Raw genomic sequence first — 17,010 nt, 5'->3', positions numbered from 1 at the left:
TGTCAATGACACTGAGCTTAGACACTCCTTTGGAGTTTCTTTTTGCTTGGAGCTATGTGATTTGCAGCCTGGATTCTGTAAATGCTAAGTAAAACATATATTTGCCTAATACCCGTTTGTTCACTTAAAGGAACCTGCAAAGTAAACACTATTTTAATATCTTGTGTTTCTAATCCGTAGCTGGTCCTCTTCGGAGTTGGACTTGAATGAAATCCGCCTGATAGTTTATCAAGACTGTGAGAGGAGAGGCAGACAGGTCTTATTTGATTCCAAAGCAGTCCGCAAAATTGATGAAGCTGTGGTTCAGGTATGAAATGTTGATTTTGCTGTTGTCCTACTGCTCTTTTGTTTTCCTTCCCGAAAGTATTTTTTTTTTTAATAAGACAGTGTCAACTTCTTAATCTTGTGGTCTTTCAGAGTGGTAGCTGCAGCAAGCATCATTCCAACAAGCCTATGAACATGTCTGATATTTGGTATTTATAATATAAATATGGTATTCAAACTTAGCAATCCAGATTTGCTTTCAGGCAGAGAAATCTATTTACCTTTAAACTGAGTATTTTTTCAGCCTTTCTAATGTTGACTGGGTTTGCTTTTTGTTGTTAGCCCTGGCTGTGCAATTGGTTTCAGTGATGTCCCCCTTGTGTCTAAAGGTGCTTTTTTTCCTTTGGTGTTTGGAGTAGTAAAGCTGTTGTCTTTATGTGAATTAAAACAACTTCACTGGCTAACCACGTTGTATTGTGTAAGCATGACGCATGGTGGTATATACGGCCATGTAAGTTTTGGTGACACATAGAAGCAAGAGCAGATGCTGTCAAGATGCAAGTTCTTTTTGCTTCACTCCAAGCACACAAATTGTGGAGTAAAGCTTTCAGCAAACTTAAGTCATTTTAATATCAGTAAACCAATAGTGTTTTCTGTTTTGTGGTGGTTTTACTTGTTTTCTCTTACTGCCTCTATGTTTCTCTTCTACATTGAATTATTTCAAATTTTTGTTTGTTTTGAAGTTTTTTTTAGAACCAGCAGCTTCAGCTTGTTAGAATAACATGGTTTGGTGCAGAGCTATATGTATACCTGTATAAGCCATGGAAGAACAGTCACAACTTGTAGAACTTAGTTATGAAGATGCTTTAAAAGCAACACTCTGTATTTCAGTCACACTGTAAATATGCCATTGTGCTGAATCAGTAAGACTGATGAGCATCATCAGCTGATGTCTGATCATCTACTTAAGAGCATAAATGGGTCAGACTGGTTGTTAATCTTGTTTCCCCTCTTCCCCACCCCCTGCTCAAAATCAAGGTCATTACTTAGTATCTGAAAGTTGTTTTAAAACCAGCAGCATCTTAGCAAAAAATGCATTTCTGGCTTCATTTAAATACTCAAATTATTCTACTTGCTTGAATACCTTAGCTAAAAGTTAACTACAAAACGTACTACCAGAAACTCTCTGTGCAACACTGACATAAAACAGATTATAACCTCCCTCATAACACATGATACAGGCTATAATCTGTTTTCTAGCCAGACACTGACTAATCTAAGTACCCTTTAAAAACAGCCAAAGTACTTTGAATGCCATGCAAACACATGGATGTTAAAAAAGATTTTGAATATTTGTTATCAAACACCAAAACTAAAACTTGATTCATTTAAAATTAAGACAGAATTACTTTCAAACTCAGTCCTGTTTAAATTGAAGTCAAGGAAGTGTATATGTGTATACTGTGTGTTTTTCTGAAATACACTAAAGCTTATTCACTTTGAGTATTCAAATACATTGTTTGTCTTTAACCTGCTAATTCTACCAAATGATGGATTATTCATCCCTAGTTTTTGCTGGCCATTCTTCTGTTTTAGAAATCTGTTAATCATTTGGAGAGAAAAAGTTACATGCAATTTGAGTGATTCATTGTGCAAATGATTACAGGACTTGGTTTGTAAGGCACCCATAAGCTGAGATTTTGTTTACATAAATTTTGGCAGCTATTACAAAGAGTAATTCATAACAATTGGGAATGATCTTCCTGTGAAACTGATCACTCTGATTATATGTGATACTATGAAAACCTATCTGACAGTGTGAATGTGAGAGCAGTTCTCCCCTTGCTCTGATGCTGGCATTTAAAAAATATTTAAAACTGATACATATTTTTTGAACCAAATAAGAGTGTTCTTTATTTCTGTTCTTTCCTGTAGTTTTAAGTTTTGCCGTGATATGTTTAGAGATGGGAGTTCTCAGATTTACTTTTTATCACATTGTTTTGTTTTAACATAGAAAATGGCAGATGAGGCTTCTGTAAAGACTTCTGCCAAGAACTGCCAAGCAACCAACGGGAACAACAATGTTTCTTCCCATAGTCCCTCTGTAAGCTGTATTCAAAATATCAAAGAACAGATACCGAAGTATCAGGTAATATTTGTTACTTTGTTGCTTTTGTTTTTCCATTTTACTGAAGGAGTTAGTTTATTAAAGCCTTTGCTTAGATGCATTGAATTACTTTGATTTCAATTACATTACAGCTTAATCTGAACCTTGAGATATCTACTCTATCCTTAAAGTATTGTAGAATAAAAATCTGTGTGGGTGCATCTTAACCTTTTAGTCTATCTTGGTCTTACTTTTCAAGGAGCTGTGAAATATATCTAATAGCATTTTGTCATAAGCACTATACTGTTCTCTGTTCATGTCTGCTTATGGTTCAGGTCAGTTCTGAAGAGGCTGTTGAACATAGTTTATTAAGAGTCTCTTTAGTCTGTCTTACTAGAACATCAAATTTTAGGTACTCTGTCTCTTTCTTAGTAAAAGTGTTAGCATTTCACCTAGAAAAATCAAGTTTGAAGGATGTATAGGTTAAGGTGGGAAAAGAAAATAATTATATTTAACTGGAAGATTATTTCCTTCAGAATTAACGAACTTCTCTTTGTATTTGCTGTTGATGATCAGTCTTTGAAACAAAATAAGCAACTGATCTGAAGACTGCATTTTTAAGTAGAATCACAAATCATTTTCCAATAAAAAACGTTTCCAAGAAGCTTTCTACAGGGGCAGAGAAGGTGGATTTCCTCATTTGGATAAGGAAGGCAGTTTATTTTTGGGGGATCCAGACCACAGAATCCAAGTTCTGTTAACATTTACATCTTTTATCGCTCTGTGCTGGACACAGCTATTTCTTTGGAAATGCAGAAGATCTTTTTTTCTCTCTTGCCTTTGGAGGTCCCCCTGGAACAAGAATAGCATTGCTCATCTAGTGAGCAAAATGCAGGATTTCTTCCTGCTGTGCTTGCTAAATCCACAGTGTTAAACCCACGCTGAGTGCACACTGATCTTACTCTGCATGAAAAAGATGAAATTCTTTGTTCTCCATTCCGAATGCATCGCTGTGGCACTATGGCAAGTTCAAATGGTATGCCAAGTTATTTTTGACTTTGCTATTCCCATCTTCTTGTCTGTGTAGTACACCAGACCAGCCTCCGATGTCAATATGCTGGGAGAAATGATGTTTGGCTCAGTGGCAATGAGTTACAAAGGCTCCACCTTGAAAATTCACTACATACGGTGAGTGTCCTTTTCTGTGATGCACTGTCTTGTCAGGCACTTGGAATTGATGACTCAGTGAAATAAATGACTGTTTATCCTTTCAGCTCTCCCCCACAGCTGATGATAAGTAAAGTCTTCTCAGCCAGGGTAGGAAGCTTCAGTGGAAGCAACAATAAGTAAGAACACCTCTTTTTATATTTAATTTCTTTCCTTTCCCAGCCAGTGCAGTTGTCTGTCTTTCTTTCTCCTTTTGTAGTTCTGGTAGAAAATTGGGAAGGCAGCTGTGGGGAAGAAGTCTCTTAATAGAGCCTAGTTAGGCCAGCAAGTTTTTAATTAAAAAAAAATCTCCAAGTTTCTGCTTCTTAATTTGTCCAGGACATGCAATAAAGTTCAGAGGTTAGGTGCTTTGGACAATCAAAACCTCCATCTCTTACTGCTGTCAGAAGGGTGAGGAAGGGATATGCTGAGAATGCTTTGTCCCTGTAATCCCTTCTGTTCTGAACTTCTGTTTAGAAGTAATCTAAACTTCTAGAAGTTTACTAGATTACTAGAAGTAATCTCCATAATCTAAGCTTCTGTTTCCTACAACAAATACACTGTTCTGTGCACCTCCTCCCCAAAATGGGCAAATATGAATAAATTGAATCCCAAATGCCATAGAAAGAAGCTTCCAATAATTCAAATATAAAAAATAGGTGCCGTTTCCTTCCTGTTTCAGAGGCCTACTTGTCCTTCAATTTTTCAAATGGTTTTAAAGGTTTAAAGCGTCAAGGTTTTAAAGTTACTGTTCAGCCTTCTTTTTTTATAAAATGAGCCTAATTCTTAAAGTAATATTAATGTGTATTGATCCTATTCTCAAGGAATACTGGCTTCTCCCCCTGTTTTAGCTTGCAAGATAGCTTTGAATACATCAACCAAGATCCTAGTCTGGGGAAGCTGAGCTCCAATCAGAATGGTTTGGGAACCTGTCGCAGTGGAAGTAACTTAGGTAAATATTTCCAGGTTCTGTGTCTTTTCTGTCAACATAAGGCCATCTGTTCATTCAGTTTTGGCTTTTTTGTTTCCCAGTACATCACCTCCTTGGGATTTTTACTTTTTTTTTAAAAACTTTATTTTTCTTCATTTTTTTTCCATTTTCTCTACGTTGCTTTTGTTTCCTAGGTGTGTTACAGCTGTGTAGCAGCAAACTGCTGCAGGGTGTGTCTGAAGGAGGTCCCCTCCGGCTCATCCGCAGTGCTTCTTTCTTTGCAGGTTTGTGTGGAATGCCAGTCACAGTGTGACCCATCCATATGCACACACAAATCCAGCTCCTTCTGAATCTTTGCAGAACATGCATAATTAGTCTCTAGAAACAGAGGGCTAAAATAGTGATAACAGGTGTATGTTGATAAAAATATGTTTTCTGAAAAGATGGCTAAATTACCGTGTTTAGTTTTAAAGATATTTTATGCAGTCTTTTAAAGATGAATTAGCCCTTATGTTTCTTAGAGAACTTATGTTTCCTGGCTTGTTGCTGGTTTCTTGCTAACATGCAGGTGTAGGTGTCTTGCTGGTGTACAGCTTTTTCTTCTCTGATCTCTTGCTACTTTTAAATTTGGTGGTAGACATTCAGAATTCTTGAGCTAAGTCTGGGAGGCTTAAAGGTTTTTTTTTCTTTAAGCAATATTAATTTCTTTAATTCTCAAAACTTTAAGCTGCATAAAATCTCTTTTTACAGGCAGAAGGATGATCCATGCAGGTGGGTAGATCTCAGGCCTAATTACTTCTGTTAATTGCAAAAATGTGAACTGAAATACCAATGTAGTTTCTTCACAGCCTTTGCAAATCTTGCATGCTCTACAATTTGAGTTACTCTGCACTACTAACACTTCGATGTAATCTGACATAGACTAAATATTTCTTATTGTGAGGTTTTGTGGACAGTAAATCTCAGCTCAGCAAGTGGAACAGAAGCTTTTAATGGATGTTGTGCTAGACTATTTCATTCTGATCTTAACCTGTGTCAAGGGACAATCTTGCACACTCAGAGTTTATCAAGAGTGATGAGGATACCCCTCACTTTCAAAGTTCTGATTTCTGATAATGCAGACTGTATCCATATTCTTAAGCTCCTTAGAGATGTTTTTACATTTACATCGGGGCAAATAACCTTCCTGTAGTAACATGATACTCAGCATAGGCTACTGTTTGCTGCCACCTCTCTTCCCACCAGACTGGTTTTAGCAACAGTACAGGATGTAATTTTTTTGGTGTGTGACCTTTAAACTTAAACTCTTTTTTAAAAATGCTGACAAGTAGTATGATGAATTATGTAATATTTTCTATTGATCTTCTCTGTTTGTTTTAGCACACAGCACACCTGTTGATATGCCTAGTAGAGGACAAAACGAGGACAGAGACAGCGGCATTGCTCGGTCAGGTATCTGCTGTCTATCTTGTTTGCCTGCTTTTGTAATTGTTACAATTCTTGGCTGCAGTGATTCACCTGAAATATAGACACCTTATGACCTGTAAATCCATAATTGTTTTTATCTGCTAGGTTCTGCATTTGCCCTAAGCCTTCATGCAAAAATATTTGCAATTATATTCTTTGTTAACAGCCACCATGTTCTCGGTTCTTAACCAGTTTATAATTTGGAGGAAGAACTGGTTGGAGCCTTTACTAGAGCAAATGAAGAGAAATAGCTTTTTACACTGAATAGGAAAATGATGACGAGAAGTTGTCCTGTCTATTATAATGGGAATGCAACAACTTGTGGGAGAAGACACATTTAATGAGAATAAGATACATTTTAGTCTGTTTAAGTAGGGACGATCTCCTACTTTATAATAAATGAATGTTCTCAAGCAGCAAGATTTATTTAAAATAATCGTCTCTCCTGTTGCAAGTGAGTTGTGTGAAAAAGATCAGCAAGCAAGAGCAATATTTGTGAGAAATTATTGTTAGAGTATGAAGAAAAGTATTTAACCAGCACTCTTTGTCATTCATTGTGTGGGGGGTTTCTTGCTTCCTTCATAGCATCTCTGAGCAGTCTTCTGGTTACTCCTTTTCCATCTCCAAGCTCTTCATCATCATCTTCTAGCAGCTATCAACGTCGCTGGCTTCGAAGTCAGACAACCAGTTTAGAGAATGGAATTATTCCAAGGTGGTGAGTGTAGCACCTTTCTTCTTACAACAACTGTTAGAGAGCTTAAGCCTCCTTTCTTTAAAAGCACAAACCCTGTTATAAATGTTCTCGACTCAGTCTATCTTCTGTGCGTGTTACACAAGATTGCCAATATAAAAAAAGATGAAGTTTTGGCTGAACATGAACTTCAAAGCCCAATTTGGAATATAATTATTGAATACATAGGCTGTGTATTAATATGGTGTGAATGTATAGGCTGTGTATGAAGCCATATTCTGAAAAATAAATTGTTTCTGAAGGAGCAGAGCATTCTGTTGAGATGAAAGGGACTGTAACAGCACTGCTGCCATAATGACTTTATACTATGATGAAGTCTTACTAGTGAGCAGTTAATGAAATTTTGGAGTAATAGCCCATGACGACTCTCTTGGCTGGTACAGGATGTTCCTGATGTGACTTCTGCCAAAACAGGAAGAAAAAAAAAAGCTGTGATCAAAATGCTTGGCTTCTGTTTTGGAATTTTATTGGCTTTTGTAGCTCAGTGGCATAACAAAGCATGGAATGCAGCAGACTTTTCATAGCTAATAAGCAAATTCTTCCCCTGTAATTTGCAAAATAGCAAATGTGTCTTGATTATCCTCTCTCTGTACTCATTCACCTGTACCCAGAGACAGAATGGAATTAGTGGAGAGCCTACAAGAAATTCATGCTATTTGGCCTCTCTCCCTTTTCAGTTAAGAGAAGAATAAAAGCTGCCAGTTAAAATATGTAGTCAGTAAAAATAAAAATTAAACCTCATTTGAAGACTTACTTCTCTAGTGTCAACCAACACTTGCAGCATTTTTTCTAGATATTCTTAGTGGATAATTTTTAACATGAAGAATTGTGCCATAGTACTAATGTAGCAGTGTGCTTTCTAAATCACACTTGCAGTTGAGAATAAGCTATTTGCTTTAAGTAAACTTTTTAGTCTAGTTTGCTAAAGAAAAAAGGCTGAGAGCAGCCCATGTAGAAAAGTTTAGAACATCTAGGGTAAATAAGATCATTTCAGCCCAGTTTAGGAAGTAGCCAAATTTCCACAAATATCAATTTCTGCAAAGTGTTCTGAAAGTTACAAATCGTCTAGAAGGAAGTAGCCTCTTTGGGCTGCTTATTTGCTGTCTGGAGCAGGGTTGTTGGTTTTTTTCCCCACTGGAGAACCTGTGCTGGGGAAAGATACTGGAAACAGCACACCAACAGTAATTATTTTTACTGTTTAGAATTACTCTTGAACTGGGACTCTTTCTAAGCCAAAAAGCCTTTTCAGATACTTGTTTTCTGGTTACTTGCTAGAGAAACAGTAGGCTTGTGGTTGAATATTTCAGTGCCACACAGTTTGCACCCCAGATTGTAGAATCTTGGCTGTAACAGTCTCTGTGACTGATGTTTTAGGCCAGTAGCTCAAAGAAATTGAGATGTCTGGTTGGAACTCCACATAGTTGATTGGCAAGCAAGCTAGATTAGCAGTTTTGTTGAAAAGGCTTCTCTCTCAGACCTAAATTCCTCAATTTCTGTTCCTGGGAAGCAGTACAAAAGCTTGTAATGTTTCTTAGATGCTGACTGACCATCCTTTCCCAACTTCCTTGGGAATTTTTCTGTCTCTGTATGCAAGTTTCTAAGTTCAAATGAGGTTATGTTTTTGTCTTGTACTCTGTTTTCCCACAAGCTGTTTTTTGCTGGGGTTTAATTGTGTGTTTTATCCTGTGTTCATGGACTCATACCTCTGTGATGAGAATTTTTTTGTATATTTAACTTTGTCAAACCAATTAAACTGTAAACCACTTATTTTTAGAATGGACTAAGAATGAATGCTTAGCCCTGAGTCTTTCCTTTTGTTAATTGCTTCATAGTGTTCTATAAATATGACAGAATCCATTTCAAGATAATTCTGATATGAAAAGACTTCAAACTTTTAATTACCACTCACTGGTATTGCAGTCTTAACTTGAAAGAAACTAAAACCAAGCTATTTCCAGATGAGCTGCTGCTAAGAATGTCTCCATGGCTTTTTTTTGTCTTTCTTACTCTTTTCTCCTATAATTTCTCAGTAGATTAAAACCCGTTATTCAGGTGAAGTTCATTCCAACAAACATTTTTTCCATACTGTTTTATTTATTTATGTATACCCATTATATATATATGTATGTATGTATATGTATATTATATATATGTATGTATGTATATGTATATTATATATATGTATATAATATATATTTTATATATCTATTCTATATATATATTTTATATATATATAGTGTTTTTTCAGTGAAATTGATCAAGACTCTTTAGCAAGAAAAAAAAATAGTAAATCCAGCAGTATCAATATCTAGCACTGCACTGCTAGGCTAGTATTTATAGAAGAACAGGGTGAGAGGTTTGCCACCCTTTTGTATAATTACAGTAAAAATTATGCTGGGCTGAGACTTGCAGGTATCATCCAAAACAGTTGCCTGTGCAAAGCGGTAGCTTGGAATTTACATCAGATGTCTGTGGAACTTGACTCTTGAGTAACTCTTGAAAAACTCCAAGAATAGAGATTCCACCGCCTTTCTGGACACTGCCATCCCCTTGATTGACCATTTTCCCCCCATTTGACATTATCTGCAAACTCACTGAAGGTGTGTTTTGGTCCACAGGTCAGGCTCATAATAAAACATTGAGCAGTATTGATCCTAGTAGCAATCCATGTGTAATATTGAGAAGAGACATAATTGTTGAAAGAAATGTGGCACCACCATCAAGGAAATAAACAGAACTTGGGGAAACAATAATGGTTACAAAATAGCCACTGGATGGGTGGTTGTTTTCTTTCTGGTATTTTTTAATAGTTTTAAGCAGAAAACAAATCTTTCTAAGCTGAAGTCTACACCATTTTGAGCTGGGCAAACATGTATTTGTATGGTTAACTGCAAACATCCATCCTAAGATGCCAGAACACTATAGATAGTATAGGTTATATGTTTCCCAATTTCCCTCATGAGCAACACTCCAGATTCAAGAGCATCATAGATATGCAGCTGAGCACCTAGAGAGGAGCTTGAGTGCTGGATGCAGTTTACAGCTCCAAAGTTACCTTGAAACTTTTTTGGTTATGACTTTGTGTGATGTATCTCTGTTCCCTTTTCTTCATCTCCCTCAAAGTTAAATCCAGGAAGGAATCTATTAGTTCCGTTTCAAGGGGAAAGTGTTCACACCAGGCCTCTCTGGGGATTGTCTTCTTCCTATTTAACAAGCACAGGACTTATCTATCAAAATATCAGGCATCCTCTGTTCGGGAACGTGTGACAGCAAAGCCTTATATGGTCAGTCAAAGGAGTCTTACAAATGAGTTACCTTCCACTATATAGAGCTATGGATAGAAGCTGAATTCTCTCTCAGTATACAGGTAACTGTCCTAACAAATCTGTCTTACAGGTCCACTGAAGAAATGTTTAGTATGGCTGATGAAAGCTGCAGCTCCAATCCTGCAATGGTTCGGAGGAAAAAAATTGCAATCAGCATCATCTTTTCTCTGCCTGAAAAAGAAGAAGCACAGAGAAACTTCCAGGATTTCTTTTTCTCTCACTTTCCTCTTTTCGAGTCTCACATGAACAAGCTGAAATATGCAATAGAAAAGGTACAGAATACTAATTTGGCATAATGTGGAAAAATGTCAATCAGAATGAAGTATTCTAGAATCTGATAGATGAAGAGTGGGAGAAGGTGCGTGGTTTCAAGCTTGCCTCCCTCCTTACACATGCAGTCTTGAGCTTGAGCCCAGTGTAGGAACTCAGCATTTGCTGAAAGAGGTGCAGTTTCTTTTCTAGACAAGTTAGAATGGAGAGTTTTAGGCTATGGGTGGTTTTTCTTTTATTCCTGCCATATTTTGCTGTGAGGTTTTCTTGACTCCCTAGAGACTGTGGAAATGATGGTACTCTGTCCTTTCATGCAGTGTCTAAAAGAAAGACACAAAATATTTGTTGCTGTCTTCTTCCTCTCAGAAATGTTCTCTTCTCTCCCCTTGTCCAATATTAGGAATTGGTCTCCTATGAGATGGAGGGAGGTTGGCATTTGTTGCTGTCCTGAGTGGCTGTATAGGACTGGGGCTAGATCTTAGTTATTTTGACATGTTAATGAAGTTTAAAAAGATGAAGAATGTGAATCCTTTAAGCAGCTGTTTTGTGTCTTTAACTCTTAATCAAGGCCATGATCTCATGTAGAAAAATAGCAGAATCCAGCCAGAGAGTGCAGGTTTATATCAGCCGTGTCATGGATGCCCTGGGAGAATTCAGGTGAGTTGATGGAATTCTGAATTACAAGGAGAGCACTTTTCATGCCCCATGAAAGATATTTGTCACTTACAGTTATAAGTAACTGAATGTAAGGTCTTGTATTTTAGACAGTCTTGCAGTTAGTGTGAATGAATTTTCTGCATTGGTTATTGGGGAAATGTTTTCAGAAAACCTTTGCAAAACCAGCTCAGCCGTTTTCCAAATGCGAATGAAAGTAGTTGTGTTGCACTCACGTGTTCCTGGGATTGTCAGTTAAAGTCTAAACATCTCATCAAGAGCTGGCTTCTGCTGATGACTGTACGGTTGGGTGGATTGATGTACTCATGCAGATAGATGTGTCTACTCCTAGCCATAGATGTTGAACAATGTGACTGGCAAGAAAGTTGCAGTCAAAAGCTCTCTTTTCTGTACTTGAGAAAGGAAGGAATGGTCAAAGGCTAAGAAAGTCAGCCCAGGAGAGGGAGAAGGCTTTAATGGAATGAGAGGTTCTCTAATATCTGGAATGTGGAATCAAATCTGTGCAATGAATAGAATGGGTTCTTCTTCCCCTCAAATTTATTTTTGAATGGTTTCTCTAAATAAAATTCACATGGGAATGCAAAAAAGGGAAGCCAAATATGTAACTCATAGGAAGACACTGGGTTACTGATAATATGAAATAAACAAACTAATGTTCTGAACACTAGTAATTACTGGAAGAGTAGAAACACTTCCAGTTTGTTTGGTCTCCTAGATCTTACTAAAAAAAAGTAGCAGATTAAAATCTGGACAACAGAAGAGGAAAGGGGCTACTTATATTTATTTGCAGAATTGAAAATGCATGTTAACACTGACATTTTGGGAATTTTCTTTGAGCAGAGTTACCATCTGGAACCTATATTCTGTTCCAAGGATCGCAGAACCTGTGTGGCTTAATATGATGTCCAGCACCCTGGAAAAGAATCAGCTATGCCAGCGTTTTCTTAAAGAATTTACCTTTCTGATAGAACAGATCAACAAAAATCAGTAAGCTTCCCCCACTCCCATTTTCTTAAGAAAAAGCTTTTGTGCTTCCCGGTGCATGTGAATATGCTAAAGCACTTAATGGGGTGTTCTTTTGCTGCTGTTACTTTGGACCTGCTTTTTTGAACTTTTTTTTCCTCCTAGGTTCTTTGCTGCTTTGTTGACCGCAGTGCTGACATATCACCTGGCGTGGGTCCCAACAGTGATGCCAGTTGACCATCCTCCCCTCAAGGCCTTCTCTGAGAAGCGCACATCCCAGTCTGTGAACATGCTGGCAAAATCCCACCCATATAACCCTCTCTGGGCACAGCTAGGTCAGTATGATTTGGAAAGCTTCAGATTTTTCTATAACAAGCACCTTAGTGCATCCACTCCTTTTAGATAAGGGCTACTTGTAATCCAGGTCACATTTCCTGCTACCATCAGGTGTCTTTTGCCTCATTAATCGGAGCATTTGGAGGCCTCTTTGGATATTCTGCTTTTATTCTTGTTCCTTGTTGGCATCCTCTGTTACACTGTCTGGTTAACTTATTACAGAGGTATTAAGATGGTGCAAGTGCTGTGAATGGTCTGAGCAGTTTGGGAAAAAAACAAGACAAAATAAATTGAATTGAGAGGAGTTACCTTTTTGTAGTTGAAATTGGCTACCTCTCTTTTTCTCTTTCTCACATAGCTACAATAGAGAGCAGGGCAATAGATTACAAGTCTGGCAACTGGCTCCTATGCTCTGTGTCTCAGGCTGGTCTCTGACAAATATTTTATAGCTTGTAAATTATCTTGATACAAGGGACTAGATAACTGATGTCAAATGAGTAGGTGAATGAAAGCTGAGAAAGTTATTCTGTCAGTGGTAAATATTTGAAAATGCCTCTACTTCTTGGCAGCAGATGAAAATCTGACATCAGACAGCCCTTCACTTTAGCTGATGTACTATGCTGTCACTTAAAATAACACATGTGCACACTGTGGCAATGATGTGACTTACTCTGTGATGCTGGTGCTGTCTCTTCCTGATTGTCTCAAGCTTCTTTTTCTCAGTAAGCTCTGTGAAAGATTTGCTATTTTAGCCATGTAGTTGTAGTGAATTGTTTCCTGGTTTAAGATGTCATTTAGACATTGTGCAGAGGTTAGACTGAAGGGGAAATTAGAAGTGTTTTCATGGTGTCGAGGACAGAGCCAGGCCTGGAGTTGCAAAAACCAGCTGGACTGGAGGCGTAAGCTCAGTAGTAGCTCTTGTGGTTGCTCCCAGAAGTCACCACTGGTGACTAGTCAAGAGTCTGTTTCTCTTTTTGTCTTGCCAAGTTCTCAGTGCCTGAACTCAAAATGCTCTCTGATTTTTTTCTTTCTTATAAGACCCAAAAAGCTTTTCCTGTTGTGGTTGCAAAAGCTGATTGTGAAAGGGAGATGTTGCCCTCTGCTGGTCCTCTTCTTTAGGAAGAGGGAAGAAAAACAAAAAAATCAAATCTTGGTGCTTAAAAATGGAAATGTCAGGATTTTGATGTACCTGTCTTTCCACCTTCAGACCTGTATTTTCATTACATATTACATATCGACTGCAATTATGTACTAATACAATTGTAAGTCCCTCTGTCATGAAGACGTTCTGTCTCTTAAACACCAGCTTCAATTTAATGGTATTAACAAGTATTAGTACATTTTGAAGATCACAATTTTGACTTGTTGCACTGTCTTATTAGTATTTATATAAAAGCCAATTGTACAAATGAACATGAAGCCAGAATCTGATTTCCATAGCAAATGTGTTCAACTCAAAAGTAAAACAATATATTCCAGCTTCATTTCCATAGTGCTTGTCCTTGTGTGGCCTACCAGCCTTTTAGATTAAGGAGTCTGATTAGACTAATTTAAATTGAGGAGTCTGAAGCCCACTTTAGTTCCTGAGGAATGAATTTGCTGGCTTGTTAGGCTCTGGGCTTGGTTGCAAGGGTGTCCCTGACTGAAGGAGGATGGCACCACTGATGCCACCACCCAGGAGCCTCTCCAGTGCATCCACTGGCATTGTGGGAAATGGAAGATGTTAGCAGGGGAGACAGTAAGAGAGCCATGGAATGACTGTCTCATTGATCCTTGTTTTGTAGGAATGGAGCTGGGGGCCTTATTCCTTGTATATTCTGTATTATGAGGAGGAGGCTAGACATAAATGTGCTTTTGGGAGGTTTTTGTTTGCTGTGTTAGTGTCAAAACCAGAGGCCCCCTTGCCTTGGAAGAAGCCTTTCTGAAGCTCTGTTTATAACTCTTAATATAGTATTGCTTCTTGAGGTCTAGTACAAAATCCTGATGGCAAGCTCTGTCCAGAACAAAATTTGAGCGGCCCAGAGGAAGGATTTAGCACCTGAAAGCAGTCTGTTAAAGGAGCAGGTAGCTGATCAAGCCTCAAGGTAGAGAAGCCTACTTTCCACACTTCAGGTAGCTGAAGAAAATTGAGCATTTGCTGGCTGTCTCCCATGTGCTGGTGGGATCAGACATGGATTGGTTAACCAAAGACAACTTAGTGAGTGTTCTCTGATGGGTGTCATGTGAAGACAACTGGGTTAACTCATCCACGGAATAGACGCTTGTTTGAGTTAGCTGATCTTTTACCAATAGGGCATGTGAATATGCACAACCTTAGTTCTGTGAAAAAAGCAGTTATTCAGGATAAATAGCAAATTGGGGGGACTCAGATGATGATGTAGTACTGCCTACCTTTCATATTGCAGTTGTATTTTGATTTTCTGCTTCTCCACTCCCCTCTGCCAAAGTTAAATGCTTATGTGAGCGAGGTTGGCTCCCACATACACAGCATGTGCCTTGCTCAATAAGGTAGTCACATGCCTCTTTTCTGAACCTTATTTATTAAGCTAATATTTATTCCTTTTTTTCTTTTTTAATATCTTAGCCCTGAAAAATGTAATTAAGATTTTATCTGTGTAAAAATGCCTATGTTTAACAGAAAGGTCACTTCCCTAATGCAAAAAGACTTTGTGAAAGAAAATTAGTAGAAAAATAGAAAATAGTATAGCTGGCTTCAGAGTTGCTAGACCTACAGTCTTCTTTGCCCCCTCTTGTGTCAGGTTCCAGGTGATAATGTCTTGTAAGCATTGTGTAAATTAAATCTTAGTGGCCCTTAACAAAAAGCAAATGAGTAATTGCAGCTGATTCCTCACACAAGTCCCTCTGGACAAAAGCCAGGTGTAAGAAGCATTAGGTGACTTCCTTTGTTACTCTTTAAGACTTTTATGAATTCACTGTGGAAGAAATTAACTGTCTGATTGTGTCCATAGTAAATGCTGTTTCAAAATGTGTTGAACAGTATAAGTTATATTACAATGCAACACAAACCTGTGAAACTTTTGCTTCCCTGCGTAGGTGATCTCTACGGTGCCATAGGCTCTCCAGTTAGATTGACTCGGACTGTGATTGTTGGAAAGCGCAAGGAGCTGGTGCAGCGCTTGCTCTATGTTCTCACTTACTTCATCCGGTGCTCTGAGCTGCAGGAGAATCAGCTGACGTGGAGTGAGAAGGCTGCGGAAGGAGAGCAGGTGCTAAATGGAAGCAAGATCACAACTGCACTAGAAAAGGGAGAGGTAGAGGAATCTGATTATGTGGTTGTCACTGTTAAAAATGACCCTGCTCTTGTGCCTCCAATCCTACCTCCAAAGAATGATGGAAGTAAGAACAACAGTACTGCAGAGTGGGTTCATGAACCAGAAAGCACTCAGGCTGTCCCAGTCTCTTCAAAAGAAAAGAGGGAAGCAATAGAAAAGGCTGGTCAGACCTCTGAAACATCTGTTGACTGTCTAACTGGCAGTTTCCGTAAAGGAGCAGCTGATGGTAGGAAAAGAACTGTCACTGATACAGGAATCGTATCCTACCACTCTGAAGAATCATCTGAATTAGAGGATGTAATGGATGTAAAGAAGAACAAGAACCAGAATGAGAGAAAAGTGGAGAAGCAGTTTTCTAGTAGGTCATCTGCTGTACCTTGTCCTGAAAGGTCTGGCCGCAGGAGTTCACACTTAGAAAAGGTCACGTTTCAGATTGGAAGTTCAGCATCACCAGAGTCAGACTTAGAAACTCATAGAAGAGAAATGGAAGAAAATCTGAAGGCATTAATTAAAAATCCAGAGGTGATACATTGTGCCTCAACTTCCACAAATCTCACCGTGGGTGCTTCTCAGAGTCAAGACAGTTGTGAAGCTGCCTTTGTACCCATCAGTAAACATAATGTTTGTTATGCACAAATCCCACCATGTGAGAAGGAAAGTATACTTAACCAACATAGGGAAAGTAAAGGAACTGAAGTGAATTTAATTAACTCAATATCTAGTGAGCTGCTTTTGCCCACAGATAACATAGAAACTGTAGAATTGCCAAACATGAAAGAAAATAGAATTTTATGCTCTGGCAATCTGGAGAACTATTCTTCTGACTGTGTAGAAACAGATTCTGCTGTCAAACAGGATTCCCCTAAAGTAGGTGCTAAAGATGTCCCCTATGGGGATTCTGGAAGGAAAACCTCCTTCAGAGTTGAAGGGGACATTCCAAGGAACGAGAGTTCAGACAGTGCTCTTGGAGCTAGTGATGAAGAAGGTGATTGTTGTATCCCTGATGAAGTGCATCATGATAACATCAGCAAACGGCTTGAAGAATTTGCAGAAGTGGAACTTCCTTTGCCAAGGTAAAGAAGTCTGATTTATTTAGAACTAAATGGAGTCGAAAGCTGAACTACTTTGGAGTTGTTTAAAGTTTCAAGTCTGAAGTCTTCTGGGAACCTGACTAAGTTCCTTGAAAACAAATCAGTAGCAGACAGTGATGTAGTTAGAATTCTTGTAAGCAGATTTGGCAAAAAGGAAACAGAGACAGAGCAGATTTAATAAAGTTTTATGTCAAAGGTGTACTTCAAATGCCTAAAAAGGGTGATCAAATTTTTTATGTGAGCTGACTGAAACATTTATTGTAGACATGTAGCTAGAACATCTGAGGACAAGCAAAACTTTGCTTAAAAAGAAAACTGTTTAGATTTGAC

At 38.2% G+C, this 17,010-nt stretch overlaps 1 protein-coding gene across 7 annotated transcripts in view; it reads left to right on the top strand.

Moving 5' to 3' along the window:
• The window catches only part of FNIP2 (folliculin interacting protein 2), a 50,713-nt gene that overhangs the window by 22,474 nt on the left and 11,229 nt on the right, over nucleotides 1-17,010 (top strand). For 3 of the 7 annotated variants that reach the window (XM_038134834.1, XM_038134832.1, XM_038134831.1), the window contains exons 2-14: nucleotides 181-307; nucleotides 2,279-2,413; nucleotides 3,459-3,559; nucleotides 3,646-3,717; nucleotides 4,429-4,529; nucleotides 4,703-4,792; nucleotides 5,889-5,960; nucleotides 6,561-6,690; nucleotides 10,123-10,324; nucleotides 10,891-10,979; nucleotides 11,838-11,984; nucleotides 12,126-12,295; nucleotides 15,351-16,662. In XM_038134834.1, coding sequence (XP_037990762.1) covers nucleotides 181-307; nucleotides 2,279-2,413; nucleotides 3,459-3,559; nucleotides 3,646-3,717; nucleotides 4,429-4,529; nucleotides 4,703-4,792; nucleotides 5,889-5,960; nucleotides 6,561-6,690; nucleotides 10,123-10,324; nucleotides 10,891-10,979; nucleotides 11,838-11,984; nucleotides 12,126-12,295; nucleotides 15,351-16,662 — 2,748 coding nt within the window. The remainder of the gene's footprint in view (nucleotides 1-180; nucleotides 308-2,278; nucleotides 2,414-3,458; nucleotides 3,560-3,645; nucleotides 3,718-4,428; nucleotides 4,530-4,702; nucleotides 4,793-5,888; nucleotides 5,961-6,560; nucleotides 6,691-10,122; nucleotides 10,325-10,890; nucleotides 10,980-11,837; nucleotides 11,985-12,125; nucleotides 12,296-15,350; nucleotides 16,663-17,010) is intronic. The other 4 variants (XM_038134837.1, XM_038134835.1, XM_038134833.1 and 1 more) reach the window with 3 other exon arrangements.

Source organism: Motacilla alba, chromosome 4 (assembly GCF_015832195.1).
Source record: "Motacilla alba alba isolate MOTALB_02 chromosome 4, Motacilla_alba_V1.0_pri, whole genome shotgun sequence".
Classification (NCBI taxonomy): Eukaryota; Metazoa; Chordata; class Aves; order Passeriformes; family Motacillidae; genus Motacilla; species Motacilla alba.
This window is presented reverse-complemented; position numbering and strand designations above follow the sequence as displayed.